The sequence below is a fragment of the Lutjanus erythropterus genome, chromosome 12, assembly GCF_056507025.1.
Source record: "Lutjanus erythropterus isolate fLutEry1 chromosome 12, fLutEry1.hap2, whole genome shotgun sequence".
NCBI lineage: Eukaryota > Metazoa > Chordata > Actinopteri > Lutjaniformes > Lutjanidae > Lutjanus > Lutjanus erythropterus.
In genome coordinates this window covers 3,646,781-3,670,230 of record NC_139328.1, presented here as the reverse complement: position 1 = coordinate 3,670,230, position 23,450 = coordinate 3,646,781, and the positions used below count along the sequence as shown (strand labels likewise).

The window sequence follows — 23,450 nt, the reverse complement described above, 5'->3', positions numbered from 1 at the left end:
ACAACAAACTCCTCTATCAGCCCACCATGAGCCTCACGATTTACCTGCAGAAACACTCCATGGTCTGCTGGGATGAGCTTGTATGGATAATGGATGAACGGACTGGTTTTGCGGGATGATTATCAAAAACAAACCTCTGCAGACTCAGTGGAGAAAGATTAGAGTTGAAGACTTTATTCAGGCCAGTCTATCAAACATACACCATATTTATCTGCTCAGTTATTTTTGCAGCTTTAAGCATACAGACGAACAATTTGATCCCATATTATGTTATTAGGCATTCACAGATCAATCAGACGAGCCAGAAACAGCTTATTGTGTGGCAGCATGATTGAAACTTAGTTATTTCTCCAGGCTGTCATGTTTTCAGTCAGCGGTGAGCGAATCCAAAGGCAGCAGTATCTTCCCCTCAGTGATGCAGCCTCAGCATATACGCTAATTACAAAAGAAAGAGGTTTTACAAACAATTAGAAAAAATATAATTAAACCAAAGTGAAATATTTACACAGAATCATAAAGATAAATAAAAATTAAAGAGTAGCATTGCTTCAAAGACAACATCAGTGTGTGTTTCTTTACTCACCGTCGTTATTTGAAACCTGTTACAACCTGAAAAAAATCACATAGAGGCACAGCAGTGAATATGTGGAGCAGCTTATTGAAATTAGAGGAATAATTCAGAACCATTGCATTTAGTGCAGGGCAATAAAACCATATGAATCTATAACAGACACTTTATCAAGAGCAGCAGGAAATATGTTCAGTAAAATGTTCAGTGGTTTGATTTAAATGCATTAAATTCAAACCGTCATAAAAGCACATAGCGAATATACCGTGGCTTTATCGAGCTCTAAAGTGAGGTTCTGGAAGTGAAAATCTCCGTTCACATTCTGACCAGAGGATTTAGATTATTAATCATAATTTTGTAATGATGCAGGGCAGAATTATTTTGACTTATGAGATAATATTCAATATGTTCCTAACAGTCCAGATGGTTTGGTACACATGGAGGTTGTTCTTAGAAGCTGTTTGGAAAAGGGCATACACTTTTGAAAAAGGCTTGAAGGTGATCAGGTGAACCATCAGTCTATCATGTCTAACACGAGCTTCAACTTCAATCCATCAGATCAAACTCGGTGTTTCTTTAATGATACATGAATATTTATTGAGATACTTACATCTGGAAATAGTTGCTCTTCCGTCGGAGCACTTGACAACAGCATAATTCTTTGCAAAATATTTATCCTCGCAGTCCAATTCCACTTTTTCACCATCTTTTATATATTTAACTCCATCATGTTCCAAGTCCGGTTGTTCAGCAGTGTTCACAGTGCAGTAGGTGGCTGAAACAATAATTTAAAAAAAAGTGTTACGTTTTCCAGCCAACATCTTTGACAGACTTTTGGAGTTTTGATGTTTTTATACCTTTGCAGATGGGAAGTTCTGACCATGTGCCATCATTGTAACACTTGACTTTCTGTGGACCCTGCAGTCTGTAAAATGCAGCGCACTGGAACTTCAGAAACATGTTGTGAGTTTGCACAACTTCACCATCAGTAACTACGGGAGGTTTCCCACAGTGGCTGACTGAAACAGAAAAAAAATAAAAAGGTTTTCTGGAATCAAATATCTATGGAAGCCCATTTCTGCCACTGAAACGAAAAACATCCCCATGATAAATCAAAATTATGAGATAAAAAGTTCTGACGTTTTATCTCATAATTTCAACTTTCTATCTCATAATTTTTACTTTTTGAAAATCTCATAATCATTTATTTTAATCTCACAATTTATTTTTTTTAATATCATAATTATGACTTTTTAAATCTCATTATAACTTTTTTATGTCATCATTTCAACTTTTTTAAAAAAAAAATCTCATAATTATTACTTATTATTTTCAACTTTTTATTTAATAAGTTTGACTTTTTACCTCATGATTTAATTTTTTAACTCCCATAATTCTGACTTTTTACCTAATAAATTGTTTTTTCCTCATAATTATAACTTTTTTAATCTCATAATTTCATAAAAAAAAAAAAAAAAAATCTAATCTAATCTATTAATTTTGACTTTTTATCTTATAATTGTGACTTATCACAGGGACATTTTTTTTCTTTCAGTGGTGGAAACAGGTTTCTATAAATAATTCAAGCTGTCATAGAGTCAATCAACTTCAAATTTCACCCCAAACTTTGGACCCATTCTCCGCCAAGTGAGAGCCACGGCTACAGATTCAGCTTTGAATGAAATACATCTTCTTTTTTTTCTTCTGTGGTCCACAAACATCTCCACAAAAAGTCAGAGATTATCTCTCATATCTGTTGTAAAAGGAGAAATGAATCTATTTAAGTACCTGTAGTAAACGGAGAACGACTGGAGCTGGTAGAAGATCCTGTAAGACATGGTGGACACAGTTAGCATCACACTGGAAGGATGTTTTATGCATGTCTTCCAGAACGCCTGAACATTTTCCCATCATGCTCTCTTAAATTTAAATATAGTCCATTTCCCTTTGCTAGAGGAAATGTATTTCTCACACAGCGACATTTAAAATATTATGTCCTTCATTCATATCTCATACAAATCAAAACCCACCTCCACCTCCAGGCCGTGTGGTGTGTCCCCCACCTGCAGATCCACCATGTCCAGTACCTGGTCTGCTGCCTAAGTGTGATTATTATGTGATTATTCAGTTTGTACATGGAGATTAGATAAACTGATAGACTAAATTCGTATGTAATGCAGATCAATAACCTCCAGCTCCTGGTTGTGTTCCACTGCCATCAGATGTCCCGTGCCCCCCATCTGTTGATCTCGCCGTGGCTCCATCGTGTCCAGCAGAAGGTCTGGTTTCTCTGACTACGTGGGGAAAAAAAATTATCCACACATACATAAAATATATTTTAACGTCTATAGATGACAAAAGGAGGCGCTCATTCTTTGATCTCTGGCCAAAATCATGTGGTGGATTATCTCTCTACATTCCACTAAAGTTACAGAAAAAAGGATGTAATCAGATTACAGATACATTTAGTAGAAATGGAGGATTGTAATTGACCGTCCCTGAATCTCGTCCCTTTTGAACCCTCTGACAGTTTTGTCCTTTCCCGTTTCCTGTACTTGTTACAAGCTCGGCTTCTCTACATTGACAAGAAAAACACATTTTTGACGGTTAAAACATGTTGCTGGGGGACCTGTAAAAATGGCGTATACACTCACTGGCCACTTTATTAGGTACACATGTTCAACTGCTTGTTAAGGTAAATATCTAATCAGCCAATCACGTGGCAGCAATTGAATGCGTTTAGGCATGTAGACGTGGTCAAGGCGACCTGCTGGAGTTCAAACCGAGCATCAGAAGTGATTTTTGAGCGTGACATGGTTGTTGGTGTCAGACTGGTCTGAGTGTTTCAGAAACTGCTGATCTACTGGGATTTTCACACACAACCATCTCAAGGGTTTACAGACATGAGGTCTGAAAAAGAGAAACTATCCAGTGAGCAGCAGTTCTCTGGGTGAAAACGTCTTGTTGATGCCAGAAGTCTGGCTGGTTCAAGATGATAGAAAGGCAACAGTAACTCAAATAACCACTAGTTACAACCAAGGTGTGCAGAAGACCATCTCTGAACGCACAACACGTCAAACCTTGAAGCAGATGAGCTACAGCAGCAGAAGATCACACCGGGTTCCACTCCTGTCAGCTAAGAACAGGAAACTGAGGCTACAATTCACTAAAACTGGACAACAGAAGATTGGAAAAACGTTGCCTGGTGGTGAAATGGTGTGGGGGATATTTTTTTGCCACACTTTGGGCCGCTTAGTACCAACTGAGCATCGTTTAAACTCCACAGCCTACCTGAGCATCTTCTGATCCTCTTCCAGCAGGATAACACGCCACGTCACAAAGCTCAAATCATTTCAAACTGGTTTCTTGAACAGGACAGTGAGTTCACTGTACACCAGCGGCCTCCACAGTCACCAGATCTCAGTCCAGTAGAGAACCTTTGGGACGTGGTGGAACGGGAGATTCGAATCATGGATGTGCAGCTGACAAATCTGCAGCAACTGTGTGATGCTCTCATGTCAATATGGACCAAAAAATCAGAGGAAAGTTTCCAGCACCTTGTTGAATCCATGACGCAAAGAATTAAAGCAGTTCTGAAGGCAAAAGCAGGTCCAACCCGGTACTAGCAAGGTGTACCTAATAAAGTGGCTGGTATATATAGTTACATCTTAAGTTAAGTGCAGTGGATCCCATACTCTTTCTGGCACGCCCTCCTTTAAGAGGCATAATAATTGTGGATGGAACTGATAAAAAAAAATAAAAAATTCAAACGTTGCATTTTAATGAAATAAATGTCAGGAGAATAGACTCAGCGAACTTTTTTTCCCTCATAGATCACATTCATTCAGCTTTGTTTCATTCTTTATTTCTCCCCTGGTCTTCTGCCCGAGATTCTGCCAACTTTGCTCAGCTGAGCTGAGTGACAGGAGGCAGAACTGAAGAAAGAAGAGGTCCATTTTAAAGGACATGCAGCAGGTCATTATTGTGAAATAAATCCAGGCAGGACGATGTACAGACTCCAACACCACATTTTTCCAGAGACACCCCCCCCTCCTCGTTGGTGACTGGGATGGTGTGCAGGTAAATACAGTTTATTAAGTTTTAGTTTAAAGTATGAACTTAAAGGGACAGACTGCATATTTAGAATGACCTATTTTTCCTCTTAGCTGTAGTGCTATTTAACAGATCTTTGTATTTGGAAATCTACATGTGATTGTTTTCCCAAATATGGATTATGTTCTCCAGCATCATTCTTTCAAATGTCATGTGCTCCACTACAAAATATTGATCATTACTATTGATTGATTGATTTACTTACTGCATGTTGGCGGTTCAGTCCAGGATCCATTTCTGCAAATAACTGATTTTTGGGTGCCTCCTCCCTCCACAGTATAACCATCGTCACATTTATACGTCACTTCTGATTCTGGATCAAACACCTCCAGGTCTCCCAGACTGACGACAGCATTGGGGATTTGAGGAGGCATATCACATGCATTGAGACTTCCTGTAAAAAAGAAAACAAATCATGAACGGGTACAGGGAAAGGTGTCCTCATAGAGAGCTACTTGATTGTTGTATGTGGTGACATAAGTTCAAGATGGTCACTGATTTTCTCATCGCTGCTATCGTTTGTTTCACAGCTTATAGGTTGAGCACATCTGACAGATTTAACAACTTTAAAGGCCACTGTGGCTGGTTTAATCTAGAGCAATGCGTCACGGTCTATAGGACCGTAGCATCACTGTCCTGTGAGAACCATGTATTTCTAAAAAAAAGTCAGAAAACCTTTTTCTTTGGCTTTGTGGATTAAAAAGTTCAGTATTTGCCTCTGAGATATCTGTAGAAGCATAAAGTTGGATAAACTCGAAGTAAAGTACAAAATAAGTTCAGTACTTTAAATCTGGACTGAATGAATCAATTAACTGAGTAATTTCAGTAGACAAACACAATGGCTGCCTGGATTATGTTCTTCAGCAACATTCTTTTAAGCGTCAGGCAATCCATGACAAAAATATTGATTATTGTTATCGATTGACTGATCTACTCACTGCACTTGGCTTGTTCAATCCAGGTTCTGTTTATGCAAAAAACGGATATACTGCTCTCTTCTCCCTCCACAGTATAACCATCCTCGCATTCATATGTCACTTCTGCATCTGGATCAAACAGTTCCTGGTTTCCCGGACTGATGACGGCGTGGGGGATTCGAGGAGGCTCGTTGCACGAACGGATACTTCCTGTAAACAAGAAAATAAATCACGAACAGGAACAGGAAAAGGTGTCCTCATGAATAACCACGTGATTATTGCATGTGGGTTTCAGTGTTGACAATGATTTTCAGACACAGATGATCTGGCTGAAATCGAGAACGCTGCCACGATTCTCAGGAGAGGTGAAGCCAACTCAAAATCTGCCCTATTATCCTGTAGTGTGGGGCCAGCCTAACAGCACCACTCTCCCTCCTCGCGTTGCATTCAGGGACCGCTTTAGACGTGTAGCATAACATACAGCACTACTGGCTACTGTAAACACCAGTCAGTGTGTGCAAAGAGTTTCTCCCTGGCTGCCTGTTTTGCAGGAAACATGTAATTAATAAGCGCTCCATTAGCAGTTTCATGGAAAATTGAAATAGTGGGCCATAAAACCAAAACCAGGAGCTGAAAGTTACTGCAAATCTTTGCAGAGCTGAGGGGAACTGTAGAGTCAGGTGATATTTCTCTCAAATATACTTACTTACTTGGTGCATTGTTAATAAAAAAATATTGATCTTAGCACCTTTAAAGGTATAATCTGCAACATTTTCCTGAAAAAAAAAAACAATGCATGGACTAATGTATCCCCTTCATCACTTCTGACCCAGTAGAAGTGGTGGGTGGTGTGGATCTGCAGACACCCTGCCCTCTGCCTGTATTTCTTTATTTTTCTCTTTGCTCGAGACGCTTCTCCAACCCAAAAACATTGGTATTTGACATCCTGATGCACTTACGAATAGCTCGGACAAGCCTTACTGACTCTTCTTTTCAGAATACCAGAATTCACCAGTGTTCAAAACTGCAAACTTTGCAGAATTATGCATCGAGCAACGACGACAGCACTGTGGATCGTGTCGCTCAGTGAGACGTGCCATTTAATGAATTCACTCTTGCATGTCACTGTTAAATTCAGCTCTATGTGCAGCAAACAGCTTCTATACTGAATAGAAAACAATCAAAAGTAATTCACTTGTTTTTTTTTTATGTTTGATTTTATTTTATATATTTTATATGACCTGTTTGGCAGATTTCCCACTGCACAGATCTTTCCATCTGGAAAACGACATGTGATCACAGCAAAAGGAAACACTGTCAGTGTTACAAACCTGTCTTATAATTTGTTTTCCTAAATGTATTCTGTCCATGACAAAAACATTGATTATTATTATTATTATTATTATTATTATTATTATTATTAATTGATTGATCTACTTACTACACTTTGGGTGTTTACTCCAGGATCCACTTGTGCAAAAAATTGATTTTTGGCTGTCTCCTCCCTCCATAACATAACCATCTTCACATTCATACTTTACTTCTGAATCGACAGCGAACACCTCCTGGTAGCCCTGACTGATGACGGCGTGTGGGATTTGAGGGGGCTCGTCACATGCAAGGTTGCTTCCTGTAAACAAGAAAATAAATCATGAATAGGAAGAGGAAAAGGTGTCCACAGGTTCACAGCTTACAGGAGGAGAACGTCAGACAGACTTACTCTCACAGACCGGCAAAGAGGACCACGTTCCATTTATACAGTTGGCTGTGGCGTCGTTGTCTTTGAGTGTATATCCCGTGTGGCATTTTATCCTTATTGTGTATTTGTCCTCATACCAACCATTTTGGCTGGCAGTGCCTTCTCCATTGGGGATAGTTGGTGGAAGGCAGGCTTTTTTATCTGAGGAAAAACAGAACAAAACATTCTCAGACTTTACAGAGCGACTTTCATGAATTAAGTAATATCTCCTGAGGTTTGGAAACCCTGTTTAGTATCAATAAATGTCATTACAAAGTTACAAAGCATGTGGTTTCTCCTACATGGCATTAATATTTGTACTTTTAAAGCATGTTACAGGTGGAGCGACACGTTTGATTTGCAATTTTACCAATAATGACTAAACTTGAATAATCCATTAATTTGCAGACACAATAACTCTTCAGTTCTGTGTTGGTGTCTGATTAGGGGCAGTTTGTTTTTGCCAGTCTTCTTCTTTTTCTTCTTCCCAGAGACTTGAAACATGTACAAGGATGTACAGGCCTGTCTTAATTGAGTGTGACATAAAAGGTTTTTAAGAAATTTTACTGCATGAATAACAGTTGTTTTGGTTTAGAAATCTTGATCCATGGATGCTTGACTTTTATACACTGCCTGGCCAAAAAAGAAAATCAAAGTAATATTTCATTGGTCCGCCTTTAGCTTTGATTACGACATGCATTCTCCATGGCATCGTTTCAATAAATTTATTCAATGTCACAACATTTATTTCTGTCCAGAGTTGCATTAATTTTTCTCCAAGATCTTGTATTGATGATGGGAGAGTCGGACCGCTGTGTAAAGTCTTCTCCAGAACATCCCAAAGATTCTCAGTGGGGTTCAGGTCTGGACTCTGTGGTGGACAGTCCATGAGTCAAAATGATGTCTCATGCTTCCTGATCCACTCTTTCACAGTTTGATCCTGATGAATCCTGACATCGTCATCTTGGAATCTGTCCGTGTCATCAGGGAAAAAAAAAATCCTTTGATGTAAAAACCTGATCATTCAGTATATTCAGGTAGTGAGCTGAACTCAGTTTTTGGGCTCTTTACGTTGCTGAACCTCGACCTGAGCGACTGAAGCAACCCCAGATCATAACACTGCCCCCACAGGCTTGTACTGTAGGCACTATGCATGATGGGAGCATCACTTCATCCGCCTCTCTTCTTTCCCTGATGCCCCCATCACTCTGGAACAGGGTAAATCTGGACTCATCAGACCACATGACCTTTTTTCTGACCACGTTTCTTCTTTGAAGATGATGGTTCACCTTTATCCTTCCAGGTTTTAATAATGTGTTGGACAGTTCTTAACCCAGTTTTAGTTTTTTCATCAGTCTCCTTAGTTGTTTTCTTTGCTTGATGCAGGACAATAATTCGACTCTTCTGAAACAGAGTCACACCTTTTCCTCGACCACAGGATTTGTCTTCTGACATGTTTGTTTAAGAAATGAGAAGCTGCTCACTGCATCAGTTAGGGTTCAATAACTTGTTGTCAGCTGAAACATATTAATTACTGCAGTAATTATCCATTGAAAGGCTCCAGGTGGTGTCTTTTTTTATCCAGGCAGTGTATATTCTAGATTTTTTAAGGAGGCAAATAGATGTCGGATGCATGTACGGTTTTAGAACCTGCACAAGGCGATCAACACGGTCAGCTGTAAGGTACATGGCTTCTTCTTTGTCAGGAAGGGACCAGCGAGTCGAGGCTGATGAACAGTTATCAGCGGCCGCCTCCATCAGTGCCTGTTTTCATCTTCGTCCTTCTTCTTCTTCCTTCTGAATCCAATCTGAATTCCATTTAGACACTCGATGTAAAGCTGCTTGTTTTCTTGAAGTTCTGTAATAATCTGACGTCTTTATTGTAATTTCATTGAATCTGTCCACCTGTTTTCAGTTTATCTTGAGATAATTTATGACACGATTTCTCAGGCAGACCAGCAGAGATATTTCTGAAACACTTACCTATACACTGCGGTGTGTGAGACCATTTTCCATTGTGACATGTGACTGTCACCCACCAACCGTCCACGGCTGGTTTACGTCCTTCTTCACAGGCGTAAGTGAGATTTGTCCCGTGAGCATAGGTGGTTTGGTGAGGGACAACATACCCACGCCAGAGCCTGGGAGCCTGACAAGGCTGAGCTGCACTTGATGCTAAAACACACAAATAAACAATGTACACACTTAGATAAATAAAAGCACATATTACACATATATTTACCAGATTACAGTGACAGAATTAAATGTTCTTACCGTGCAAAACTCCGGGAAAACACGCAAAGAGAAAAAATCCAAGATACCCGAGGCACATTGTGTCAGGAATTAAATCAACGCAACGAAGCCGAACGAAGAGACCAGCTCAAATCTGGACCGATTAATAATTGTCGAGGGTATTTCTCTAAAAAGCCAAGAGGTTGAGACATAGTAAACATTACACACAGTTACTATCATCATGTTGTTGCTCAGAAGAACAAACAAATGCACAGATAGGCTTGATGTACTCCGGTCAGACTTTTCTCGTTGCACATCAAATCACAACTGTTGCTACATCTGCTGTCATTTTTTTTATTTTAATTTTAAGCAGTTTTCCCAGTTTGGTGCACATGGCAGTATACACCTGCATGCACATATTTAAGAGGTTATTTTCATTGTTTTCACACAAAAAGATTCATCTGATTTCCCAGAATAGTTTCTACAAAAATCAATGAGAGTGTTTACAGTCCAGATAACATGTTGGTTTCCCGGACAGCTGTGACCAGAGGTCAGCCATGATGAAATCAGCACAGTCACGCCAGATGACAGACTTCATAAACAGAGGTGAAGTTCTACAACAGCAGTTGAAGTACAAGTACTGTTGCACTGCTAAAATATTACTCAGTTACAAATAAAAGTACTGCTGTTAGAAAAAGTAAAAGTACAAGGTGTTATAGGCACAAAAACTACTCAGAGTTACTTCACCTCTCCAAACTAGGGCAGCAAATTTTGTGCATTTTCCTGAACCAGTTGTTGAAAATCCTAATAATCAATTAATCACTAATCATTTATAAGATACAAAACACATTTTTTCCCCCTCATTTTCATTTTTTGGTCACTATTTCTCATTTTAAGTCTAAGAATGGCTGCAAATGGCTGAGGTGCTGTTACTGTCATCTGTATTGACTGAATACGCCTGAATACATTTTTAATCGATTAAATTCTTAACAACAATTAATCAGTTAGTGCTTAATCATTAGCTTTAGCAATACTCTGAACTTGAGGGCAACACAACAATAACCTGTCAATAACCTGTCAATACTGAATCACCCAGTTTATATACATCTAATATCATAACAGCTGCATTTATCTGGATCACGATAACGTCATGTCCTGTTGTGTTTGCTCTTATATTCTTACTTATCCTCTGCATTATTTTACCTGCTCTGTGCTGTAAATTATAACCATCCAATCTCTTTTTAACACGTTAAAAGCCCTTCTTGGGTTTAGAGGGGGGAAACAAATCATGTCTGTAGTGATAATAGCGAGATTTCTGCCAGAAAGGGCTATTGGCACAACGCCATTAAGGCCAACTGCTTCTGTGTGCAAAGGAAATCAGTTTCAGCAGATGATCATGTTAATACCTGACACACCTCTTTCAGGTGGTGAATTTTTTACATCTAATAATAACTATAATAATAATAATGATTGATACGGTTGTTATTATTATTATTATTATTATTATTATTATTATTATTATTATTATTATTATTTATTCATTTATCTTTGTATGTTTCTCAAAAAATACACTGAGCAGATGACACAACTTTTATACTCTCTCATCTTTATTTGCATGTTTGTTATTGAAGTAATCCAAAAGTAACTGAAAGTAATCAGGTACATTACTTTACATTTTTTAACAGGTAACTTGTAATTGTACTGGATTACATGTTTAAAGTAACCCTCCTGGCCCTGGCTTCTTCTGTCCTGAGGCTTCAGGCTCTAATTCTCCAGACAAGCTGCAAATAGTTTTTGGACGTCTGTGTTTTCAGTTTTAAAATGTATTTAGTTGTGACACCATCATGAAGCACCGATCAGCAAGAACAATCACTGATATATTCATGTTTACTGGAAAAGACTTTTATAAAGACTTTTGTGGACAAAATAACACAAACGTGTTTGTTAAGATTTTTATTCAGTTAACTGTAGGCCTTATAAACTTCATGTGTGTATTCAAAGTATTGATCATGTTATCAGCGTTCCAATCATAAAGATACACATCGACGGTTTAAAGAACAAACAGCTCCAACATTGTGTGTATGTGTTTAACATCAGAATGAAAAAAGCAACAACTGGTTTGAAGAAGTCAAATAATTTTTTTGGGATGTATAGTTGTTTTCTGATGGACGTGTTTCAACTCTTGGCCTTTGTTGTCGGTCCGGCAGTCACTCCTCTGCTGTGCTAGTAGCAATATCTCTGGTTACAACACAGACAAGATAACAAAGTTAATAAAATAAAGAGTTATCTAACATTAAACATACAAAAACATTGAATAATAATGCAAGTTTTTAGAATCATAGAACAACACTTACCGGGTCCGGATCATAACAACCTGAAAAGAATCCAACAACACAAGTGAATATTTCAGTTTAATTCACACAAACTTTAATTCATGAAGTCTAATTCTTTACATTTCTACTGAGAAAAATCTGTTACAGTCTTAAAGGAAAAAATCCCATGAGAAGATTTGTTGATGTTGATTTGTGTTTTGAGGTATTTGACTCGTCATAAACTGTGATCTGTGGGGTTGTGGGGTGACTGGACCTGTGTGGTGACACAGCAGAGGGTTGTGTGGCTGAAATGGTGTGAACTGGGAGCATGGAGGAGGATAAAGGGAGAAAACAAGGTTTGTTTGGTGGGTTGGTGACTCTGTAAAGTTGGAATCGTTTGTCTTTTTGCTGTTTCCAAGAGAAAGAACGTTCTTATCATTGGGAGCACGATGTAAGAGAGCGACTGTCCAGTCGGACATGTTTGGTGTGTGAGATGGAGCGGCGTCCAGTTCACTATATTTACATGAGAAGTGAACTGAGCTCGACCAGCTGCAGAGTGGTGGTCTACAATAGAAGAGTGACGTCTGTCTGGACACAGGGAGGATCGGGAGTTATGGACAATACTTAGCTGACGTATGTGGATCATGGAGCAGATCTGGAGGTGATTATGGATTGATCAGACTCCTACATGATTGGATCAGGTGTATAAATATCACTGTCTGATGGATCGAGGAAGGCCTCACACTGTACTTGGTGATGATGATCTGATTCTTTTGAACATCTGTCCTGCCAATTCTAATTTTAGCTGATGCTGATTTTCAGTTTCTCTCAGAACTAAGCGAGCAAAAAAACTGATACTAGAGCATTGTAGCAAATGAAAGGAGTTTACTTATACTTACAGTTCCTGGTAAAAGTTATCTCTCCATTTCTGCACTGAGCAGTGGCGCTGTAAGAGCGGTGAATACAGGAAATCTTGTTTTGTCCTTCTGATAAATATTGCTTAGCAGATATTCTAACATAGCCCCTGAGATATTGACCAGGCTCCAGGATACAGAACGCCTCTGCACAAAATCAACAGGAAAAAAACAGATATGTATGATTATTTGATTAACATATTTGATGGACTTTTGGAATGAAAAATGATTGTATTTAATTGTTTATACCTTCACAGACGGGTAACTCTGACCAACTGCCATCGCTGTAACACGTCACTGTTTCTGAACCGACCAGTTTGTAAAAGACAGCACATTTGTATTTTAAAAACATTGGTTCCTGTTCCACAATAACGCCGTCTGGAACAACTGGAAAGGCTCCACAGTGGGTGACTGAAATAAGAAAAGAGGTTATTTAACAGAATCTCAGTGAAATAATGATCAAAAAATCAAAAATGTTGTGTAATCAGCCTGCTGTTTTTGTGCTTTTTAAACTTTTTTCTCCCCATGTGTAAACTCTACTTCACAGCTCTGAGGTCTTCGACACCAACTGCTTGAAAATTCCACATCAAATCCTCCTCATGCAGGCGCCTCAACCAATCAGTAGAGATAAAGACGTGATCCCTCACTGGCTTCCCACCAACAAACACTACCAGCTTTAAAACCAGGTCTCCGCAGCAATGAGCAAAGTTTGACCCAAGCTGTCCCCAAACCACTCAGTAAGGCTGTACTGAACTGATACAGATTTCTTTTGAATGACCAGTCGCCATAAATCGAGGTTTTTCATTACAGCAACAAGAGAAGAAATATTTGAAAAGTTACACCAAATAAATACAGAAACAAAGTCTGATACATGTGATGTAATAGGATCAATGAATGTTATTTACTGCTTGTGACTAAAGGTTGACTGTCTCTCCCATCCGAGCCAGAGGTGGTAGAAGATCCTGTAAGATACAGAACAGATAAAGGTAAATACACAGAGCTAAAGACTCACCAGTTAGGATCATTTTGGGATTTTCTTTAGCACAATTTTAATGTGTTTTAAATGCATTTTGAGAATAAAAGACTGGCGCAAATTAAATAAGGGGAACAATGACTACAATGATGCAAACATCATTAAACTACCTCCACTTCCAGGTCGTGCCGAGCTGCCAGATGAACCTCCACCATGTCCTGGTCTGGTTCCTGTGTCTGACAGGAAGAGAGAACACTCATTAGACATATATAGAACTTATTCTATAGAGGGACTGGATTGGAGAGATAAATGGACACTCCTGCATGTCCAATACTCCACCTGCAGGTGGCGTCAACACAACCCTACAACCATCATGCATACTGCAAAAAAGAGCCCTAAAAATATTAAACAATGTCGTATATCGAGAACAAACTGATAACCTGTATTTAAAGTCAGAAGCATTGAAATTTATAGATCTGGTGGATTTTTAAAACTGCTAAAGTCATGTGCAAAGCAAGAAATAACTTACTTCTGGGCAACACACAAAAAATGTTCCAAAAATGCATGTGCACATCAGTCTGTGGGGTGATTTTGTGTAACAAAGTAAAGATATCAGACAGTTTAAAAAGCGAGACAGTATGTGTGGTATGTTCAAAATGAATAAATAAAATCAACAATCAAGAACCACCTGTCTCTGGTCCAGTTCCTCCATGTAAGTGGGTTGCAGGCTCAGGACACAATGGGCGCTTGGCATTTCTTATTCAAATTTCAACTGAGGGTGCAGAACATTAAAATGAGGGTGTGATGCGTGCTGTCGCACCTGTAGGTCGCGTCGTGCCGCCAGATGTACCTCCACCTTGTCCAGTGGTTACTCTGTCTCCTCTGTCTGACAGGAAAAGTTAAAACTCAGCAGACATATATAGGTCTATACGGGGATTTGATCAGAGAGAGAAATGGATTCTTCTGCGTACCAAATGAGTCTGTTGTTTCCACTGTGGATCCACCCTGTGAAGTCCCTGGTTGATTTCCTCTGCCTAAGTGGAAAGACGAAAAGTTATTAGATATGTAATAAATATTCTATAGAGCAGAGGTGAAAGAACAACACACAAGAATATATGAAATTATGTGATGATTTTCAGAATAATATTTATTACGGGTTAGATCAGAACATAATCTATGAATTATTTTCGATTTAAATAAACACATCTTCCCCGGAGAGATCAGACACATGGATATTCTTCTTTATTTCATATTTAATACAGATTAGTGAACTTCCTCCACCTGCAGGGAATGTTTGACGGTCATCAGTTGTAATGTCTCCCTCGTCTGGTCCAGCAGGACCGTCCTGGTCAGTGCTTCCCCTTACGCCTAAGTGGACAAACGTTAGTTTTACAAACAGTTCTCAAATTTAACTGCAGTGATAATCTTTTGTGTTTTTTTCTTTTTAGGACTTCAGTGATTAAGATTTAATTACTTCGAAATATGAACTGTATTTTTTTTTTACATGAGCAAGGATAATATTATGTATCTGGTGGGTAAAATATATAATCTGTGAAAAATGTTCAGTGTTTTCTAAAGTTATTGATGGTGGCCTCGGATGAACGCTGCTGCTGCTGCTGCTGCTGATTTACTGCTGATTTACACACTGTCGACCTCTGGGTGGCAGCAGAGAGCGACTGGCTCGATCTGCAGCCGATAATTAATACGTCAGAGTGAGACGTGCAGATAGTTGGAGGAGTTTGGTGCATCAGCTGCTGGAGTGGAGGCATAAAATTGAGTGATGTCGCTGTAAATAATGTCATTCGAGAGGAAATCATTACAAGAGAAGCTCGAGTTAAAGAACCCAGACCTGATCGGCCCAACATCATAAACTAACAACGTTTAGAGGAGGATGATAAACTCTGACAGTGTGACTCTGCAGCAGCTGGGCAACAAACGCCTCACACTGGGATCAGGTGATCTTCAGACGGGTGAATAAATTATTCATATGCTTTACTTCAGTGAAACATTAATGTGAAAATACTTTAGTCTTTCATCAAAACAAATTATAGCATAATTTGCACTGAGCTACCTTAGCTTACCGTAAGTAAGCATGTTTCATTCACCTCAATATGCAATACAATACTCATACAAATAGTTTTTTTTGTATGTTAAAGTACACTGGTGTGATACCTTTAACACATTACCCTGATTTTCAACATAGCGCCTCCCCCCTCAGAGAAAATGCATCTGCCGCTATAGTTCACCCAAAAATTAAATTTCACTCAATATCTCCTCCCCCCTGTGCCGATGTGAGGATGGGTGAAGATCTCCAGTTCACAAAACTCTCCCGGAGCTTCAGCAGAAAACAGCGTCGCAGCCAAATCCAGTACGACTGAAGTGAATGGTGACCAGTTTTAAAATGTAAAATAAGAAAACAAAAAAACACAAAATGTCTTGTGTGGTGTAATCCAACTGTCCATAAGCTGCGACATTAAAATTTCACCCAAAAAGACTCTTAGACCTGATCCGCATGCACAAGCTCTCACCCAAGATCTTGCGATACCATCACACCTGTGTTTACCTGCTACCTGGAAGCAACCCTTTCTCAGAAACAGTGACTTGTACGCGCACAGTTGACTTTGCAAACTTTCAACAAAGAAGAAAATGTCAGAGGACTTCGACATAGAAGAGGAACATCATTTCTTTGCTGCAGCCTGTGTACCTGCTTCAGGTGTGTGCACGCGGCTCAGGTCTGAGAGGCTACAGTTGACATCTAGGTTAAAAACATGGTAAATGGTGTCTTTTTCAGTCAAATTTTATTGTCGCAGCTTACAGACACTTGGATTATACCACACGAGACATTTTGAGTTTGTGTTCTTTTTTTACATTTTAAAACTGGTCACCATTCAATTGCACTGGTTTTGGCTGCGACGCTGTTTTCAGCTGAAGCTCCAGGAGCGTTCTGTGAACTGGAGATCTTCACTCATCCTCACATCGGCACAGGGGGGAGGAGATATTGAGTGAAATTTTGGGTGAACTATCGCTTTAAGGGCGAGTGATATGGACCTAAAATAATGACACAAAAGTGAGCGTGTTTCTGCAACAACGATATGAGAAAAATCCATAAATGTATTTTTTAGCTGTTCAGCTCTCCTTGCTGGATTGTTTTTTGTTTTGTTTTTTTTTGAGTTTTTTGAGATGGGAGAGGTGTATCAATACTGTTTCAGTTCACGCGTGAACGGTACCCAGCTCTAGTTGTAGTGCCCATTACACATGATTACATTTGCTGTACGTGATCTTTTGTTATCATACCACTTCCACTGTACCACCCTTTTTGGAACTAACTCCTCCACCGTGCAGCCAGTAGAGATGCTCGTTCTTTCTGTGTGTGTCACGTTATTCTGTCCACAAACTGCCATTATCACAATATACATTTATTCTTATTGGTAAAACATTATGATGATATATAATATCACTTACTGCATGTTGGACGTACATTCCACTCTTTATTTATGCAATAGATGGATATGGATGTGGTGTCTCTTCCTCCTACAGTATATCCATCCTCACATTCATACGTCACTTCTGCATCTGGATCAAACTGCCTATCGAATCCCCGAATGATGTGGGCGTGGTCAACAACAGGGGCCTCACCACATGTACTGTCACTTCCTGTAAAAATAAGCACATTTTTCAGGTTAAAGGTGCTCAGATGGCTTCATGGTTGGCTTTGTTTGTGTAGCTGGTGAGAATTCAAACCTCAGAATTTATTTGCAGCCAACAAATACAGATTTTGTCGCTAGCTAATGTGAAACTCTATGAGTTGTAGGGCTGCAGCAGTAATTTAGAAATGCAAAAAAAGCTCTGTTTAGTTTTTTCTTTTTTACTCCTGTTATTATTTTTTTTTAATGAATGAATAATTGCTTAAAATATTTCCTGTTTTTTCTATTTTTGTCTGTTTCTGGTAATTACACAAAATAAAACAGATATAGCTAATGACAGTGCCCTTATCTTTCTCAAGCTAGTTAAGCTAGTTTTCTGGGTATGCTAAGGTTTGTATGCAGATAGACACACAGTTTAATCAGTTCCTTACACTTTTGATTTGTTGTTTTTTTTTGTTGGTATTTTAATGTTGGGTAAAAAAAAAAAAAAAAAAGACGCTTCTCAAACTGTAGATACAGAATATTTCTCTGACTCATACAGGAAGAAATCCAAAGTTTGACTTCTATAAAAAGCAAAGTTAAGACAACCAATGTCTGGGGGGTTAGCAAAGGATCAATTTTTTTTCTACATTCAATAAAAAGTATTTTTGTCACTGCATACCCCAACACTAAAATAATGGTACGAACGTTCAGGTATTTCTGCAATATTGATATGAGAAAACATAGAATAGTATTTTTAACCCTGTTGAGCTCACCAAACTGGATTTTTGTCTCTCCACATACTGTGTTTCTGGTGAAATATTTTGTTATTTTTAACCCGCTGCTTTTAAGAGTACTGACTAAATTATGTTGGTAGTCCCACTTCCCGTTAAATCAATCTGTGCCAAATTTTGGTACCCTACGGTGGCTGACAAGGGCAAACGTGTGGCATACACAGAAAAGTGCTGCATACAGGAAAAGAAATGCAAAAGGAAAACACTGCATATCCAGTCATACAACAGAAGTGCTCCAGGCCTCTAGGGGCAGAGCTGAGCTTCTGACAGACAGACAACGGACGTATCAATGTATGTTATGGAGTAGATGAGGGAGTGAGTGAGAAGAAGTTATGGTTGGAGGAAAGTTGGAGAGTCGGGAGAGGCCATATAAAAAGATATGCATTACTTTGTTTCTTTTTCTTTCTTTCTTTCTTTCTTTTTTTTTTTACATTTGGCCTTTTTCTTACAAAAGAGCAAAAAAAAAAAAAGGCTAGGCTCAGCACTGCCCCTAGAGGCCTGAAGCACTTCTGTTGTATGACTGAATATGCAGCGTTTTCCTTTTGCATGTATTTTCTTATATCCAGCGCGTTTGCCCTTGTACCAGAGACAGAGAGAGAGAGGGCACCTGGGTAAGAGAGCGACGTTCCCTGTGCAGCTTGTTGAAGCCACAGTGAATCAGGGCAAGAGTGAGGTGAAAAAGTGTGGTTAAACTTGCAAAACTCAATGCAGACGACACTCCCTGCACTAATTTTTAATGCAAAATGCAAAGCTGACAAGAGCAGGACGTCTAGAAGCTGAAGAGTGTACAGCTAACGTCTGCAGCCTAAAAGGTTTAACCTAACTCTCCACAGACGATGAAACTTGTGCCACCGACAACTTCATCAACATCTAAAGGAAATTATTTAGCGTGTTGGATAATTTGTTGTTGGACGTAACTGAGCTTTTTCACTGTCGTAGTTCATGTTTGCTCAAAAAATTAGTTTTTTTTAGCATGAAACTAATATTTGTGAATTGCATCGTATTAACAGGGAAATACTTCTGTACACAAGCACAGTGGTGGTAACAACAACAACAACTACAACAACAACAACAACAACAACAACAACAACAACAACAACAACATAAGAGGACGGATATCACATGTGCTTCCTGTGAGACAAACAGCAGCGTTGCCCTGGTGGCTGACTGACAGGCTGCAGGGATCAGTTTGAGACATATAGTGTGTAAAGTGCGCTAAATAAATAAATAGAGAAGTTTAGACTTTTTTTTTTTTTTTTACAAAATTACCTTTTTGATATTACAGAGGAAGTAAAGAGGCAAAACAGGGCACTGTAAGGTACCAGTACTGAATTCCAGGTAGCAGTATCGGTACTGTATCGTTTCACATGTGACTCCAGATGTACAGCCCACCTTTGTTGTTAGTCTTCTTACATTTCTCATATATTACTGTGTTTGCTGTTCATCTGATCTTTTGTAAGCAAACCACTTCCACTGTACCACCCTGTTTGAAACTAACTCCTCCACTGCGGAGCCGGTAGAAGTGTTTGTTCTTTCTGTGTGTAACTGTGTGATGTTATTCTGTCAACAAGTCATAATACTACTTTTATCGAAATATATTTTTTTTTTATCAGGAAAAACAGCATGACAATATATCATGAGTGAATGATGCCACTTACTGCACGTCAGGTTTTCATCCCAGGATCCACTCGTGCACAAAATTGATTTTTTATTGTCTCTTCCCACTATAGTATAACCATCCTCACATTCATACGTCACTTCTGAATCTGCGGCAAACACCTCCTGGTATTCTTGAACGATGACGGCGTGGGGGATTTGAGGGGGCTCACCACATGCATCATTACTTCCTGTAAAAATGACCACATTTTTGATCAGTAGGTGCTCAGATGGCTACTTGGTTAACTTGGTTTGTGTGTGTGGTGAGAATTCAAACCTCAGAATTTATTATTCTGCTCTCTGATAGTTTCACAGCTTATTGTTACAGAACATTTGACAGACTTACTTTTACAGCCCGGCACAGAGGACCATTTTCCACCTGTACATGTGGTTGTGACTTGCCAGTCGTCTTCGGGTTCATATCCTTCATCACATGTTATCCTTATTAATGCTTTATTTTCATACCAACCAGTTGCACTTTCTGTGACTTTTGCGTGGGGGATAGTTGGTGGAAGGCAGGCTTGTTCATCTGAGGGGTAAAAAAAAAAGAAACAAATACACCAGAGGTTTTTACTGATCATCAACAACCCTCTTGTCCTCAGACTCGGCAGAGACAGGCAGGCTGCAGGAGCTCTGCAGGAGCTCCGCAGGAGATGAGAGATGAGAATAACACTGAGCTGATCAGCTGATCACTGTCAATTTTCACACGCTCTGGAAGACGCCAAACTCCACTAATGTTTTGCTCAATTTACCAGCTACAGGGATAATTCACCCAAAAATGAAAATTCAGTCATTATCTACTCATCCTCATGCTGATCGTGGGTTGGGTTCATTTTGTTTGTCTGCAAAACACCGCTGGAGTTTCACAGGAAAACAGCGTCGCCGAATCTCCCATTCAGTGGAAGTGAATGGTGGCCAGTTTTTAAATGTAAAAAAACTGCCATCATCCAAGCCTCCTTAATTTTAAATCACCTATCTATTTCACTTAAAGCAAACAAACTGAACTGACTTTTGAGTGACCATTTGACAGTGAAGTATACCAGGTTTATTTGGATCATTATTACAGACAGAATATATGATGGTTAAATTATTAGATATAAATATAGATAGTTGGGCTCAAGATTAAGATATGTAAGCAGATTTTTTCTCTACTGTTGTACATCATTTTGCAGCGTTTAAACATGGAATAAATAATAAAGGTTACCAAGGGGTATAAAAGAATTTCAGCGTTCAAACAAACCAGTGGATATATTATAAAACACTTACCTATGCATTGTGGTTGATGAGACCATTTTTCATTCTGACATGTGATTGTTGCCCACCAACCCTCCACTGCAGGTTTGTAACCCTCATTACAGGCATAAGTCAGCTTGCTGCCATGATTGTTTATGGCTGGAGGTTCAGGGACAAAATATCCTTTTTCCAGTGTGGGAGCAGCGCAGGACTGTGCCGCACTTTGTGCTGAAACAGTGATAAGACAGAGAGCACAATACTGAAATCCCTTTAAAACAATGAAATGATAGATGATAGAATTTCTAAAAAAACAAACAAACAAAAAAAAAAAAAACAGTTCTTACCATGCAGAACTCCTGGAAACCAAACCAGAAGAAGAAATCCAAGATACCTCATGAACATTTTGGCAGGAATTAAAGTCACAGCAGAGCAGAGAGTCCAGTATAGATCAGAACTAGTTAATGATTATTGAGGGCATTTCCCCCAAAAGAATTAAGAAATGTGAAGTGAACAATGACTCTTCTGCTCTGACGCCAACGCTGCATTTAAATGCAACATTACATTACAGACAAGCAAACAAACAAACAAACACATACTGATCTGTAAGAACATCTGGAAGAACATCTTTCTGTGTTTAACAACAAGTTGAACAAAGTTTCTCAGTTATGTGAATGTAAGTCGATGTATTTATGTAACAGCACCTTAGGATTAAAAGTTTCTTCAAGAATAAGAAAGTAATAATAGTAGTTAGAATAACAGGCAGTGTAATAAACACAGTCTCTAATTTTGTTTTTTGTGTAGCACTTCAGTAAATGTAGCAGCATTCAGCAGTGAATCCTCCGTGTTTGCTAACACAGAGTGGCGCCCACAGCAGCGGTTTGTTTGTTTAGAGTCCAGATTTCAAAATGATTTCCCGTACTGCTGCGATCAGAGGTCAGAATTATGAAACAGCAAACACAGTCGGGCCTAAAGGTCAGACTGCAGCAACAGAGGGTTTCAAAGTGAGGCTCAGACTTCAGGGGGGTTTAGCACTGCCACATGTAGAGCTCTATAGAAGGTCATCTGAAATAGCTAAGTTGGCTAAACAGTGGGAAAATGTAAATGATAATCAACTGGCACGGATACAGAAACAGATACCGATCCATTCCAGAGAGACGAGGATAAAAGTCCATACGATGTTACATATCTCTCTACATCATCATCTTTGATTTGGAACAATACAAATCAATTCAAATAGGGGACCAAAAAAACTGTGGGAGTCATGGTCGGATAAAAATATTAAAAAAGTCAGTGACTTATATAGAGCAGACATTTTAAGATCATTCCAGGAGATTAAAGATGATTTTGGTCCAACAGACAAAAGGGAAGTTTGGTGTTATCTACATTAGGAGCTGTGTTAAGAGTTTGGGAGACAAACAAAAAGGAGAACGGACTGGTATCCTACTTTAATTTGCCAAAGAGTACACAGTGGGAAACTCTGTGAAAGAGAGTCAAACGTATCGGAGGGTGGCCGCAAAAGCCACCGTCACAATTTCCTCGGCCGTTCTGATGAGGGGTGTGGAAGATGAACAGTTTTTATTATTAATCGATGTATTGATTTTGGGGATTCTCCTTGGGATACTTCACATTTGTGTTCAACCTCTTCTTAGTTTCTTCCTTTTCGTGCAGAGTAATCAAGGAGGAGGGAAATAAACGTCCTCCAGAACATGAACTAATCGGACAGTGTATTCAGGAAGGCTGGTGTTACACATCGTTAATGTGTGGACGAAGGAATGACTGAATCAGTCAGTGATGGACAAAGTACTCAACACACCAGTAGTCAGAGTACAGATACTCCTGGTCAAATATTACTCAACTACAAGTGAAAGTCGCTCAGTCAAAATTTTACTTGAGTTAAAGCACTAGAGTACTTGCTTTTAAAAATACTGAAGTATTCAAAAGTACAAATTACAAAGTACATTTTCTAATATCAATACATTGCTGTACCACTCTGCTACACAAAGCCTATAGAAACACCTATAAAAACTTCAGCAGAGAAATACAATCAAAAACAAAACGGACAGCTGTTGTCATTTTCTGATGTAACTGTATTAAAATCACATCATAAAATTAGATTGAAGCCGACTGTAAGGATTTCTCCAAGTCTGTTAAATAACTGAGATTTCTTTCTGTCTTCAGAGGCAGTATATACATTCATTATGTGGTATTTTAAAACAATCCAACATTAAAAACCTGCCTGGAATTATTTCTCTTTTTTCTAATAATAATAATAACATCTTTAGATTTAATTTAGTCTTTCTCCTGCCGTCACCATTACAGAGTTTTGTTTGAATGAAGGAGGGAGAACTTGCTTGTTCTTGTTACAGAGCACATCTGG

General features: G+C 38.9%; 2 protein-coding genes across 2 annotated transcripts; both read right to left on the bottom strand.

The window, feature by feature from the left end:
- Window positions 1-158: 158 nt before the first annotated feature.
- On the bottom strand, window positions 159-9,668 carry LOC146317336 (complement factor H-related protein 1-like). Its single transcript, XM_084732432.1, has 14 exons — window positions 9,611-9,668; window positions 9,320-9,511; window positions 7,319-7,498; window positions 7,035-7,228; window positions 6,840-6,876; window positions 5,620-5,808; window positions 4,887-5,081; window positions 2,758-2,862; window positions 2,599-2,667; window positions 2,357-2,395; window positions 1,426-1,587; window positions 1,179-1,343; window positions 584-609; window positions 159-435 (listed from the first exon to the last, which is right to left on the bottom strand). The coding sequence occupies exons 1-14, from the start codon at window positions 9,666-9,668 to the stop codon at window positions 424-426; spliced, it is 1,623 nt and encodes a 540-aa protein (XP_084588558.1). The 3' UTR covers window positions 159-423.
- Window positions 9,669-11,907: 2,239 nt separating this feature from the next.
- Window positions 11,908-21,844, bottom strand: LOC146317335 (complement factor H-like). Its single transcript, XM_084732431.1, has 11 exons — window positions 21,418-21,844; window positions 21,107-21,301; window positions 20,187-20,369; window positions 19,836-20,031; window positions 17,230-17,465; window positions 14,739-14,801; window positions 14,588-14,653; window positions 13,938-14,003; window positions 13,700-13,756; window positions 13,044-13,205; window positions 11,908-12,941 (listed from the first exon to the last, which is right to left on the bottom strand). Exons 1-11 carry the CDS (start codon window positions 21,473-21,475, stop codon window positions 12,766-12,768), a joined length of 1,458 nt encoding a protein of 485 aa, XP_084588557.1. The 5' UTR covers window positions 21,476-21,844; the 3' UTR covers window positions 11,908-12,765.
- Between the last annotated feature and the right edge of the window lie 1,606 nt (window positions 21,845-23,450).

Bases quoted from the DNA above. Each gene is read 5' to 3' on its own strand.
- LOC146317336 (XM_084732432.1), bottom strand. From the start codon at position 9,668: ATGTGCCTCGGGTATCTTGGATTTTTTCTCTTTGCGTGTTTTCCCGGA. The intron at 1,588-2,356 runs GTACTTAAATAG...TTTCTGTTTCAG, and splicing joins TCGTTCTCCGTTTACTACAG to TCAGCCACTGTGGGAAACCT. The intron at 1,344-1,425 runs GTATAAAAACAT...TTATTGTTTCAG, and splicing joins AGAACTTCCCATCTGCAAAG to CCACCTACTGCACTGTGAAC.
- LOC146317335 (XM_084732431.1), bottom strand. From the start codon at position 21,475: ATGTTCATGAGGTATCTTGGATTTCTTCTTCTGGTTTGGTTTCCAGGA. The intron at 21,302-21,417 runs GTAAGAACTGTT...TCACTGTTTCAG, and splicing joins GTTTCCAGGAGTTCTGCATG to CACAAAGTGCGGCACAGTCC. The intron at 14,004-14,587 runs GTGCGACAGCAC...TCTTCCTGTCAG, and splicing joins CGGCACGACGCGACCTACAG to ACACAGGAACCAGACCAGGA.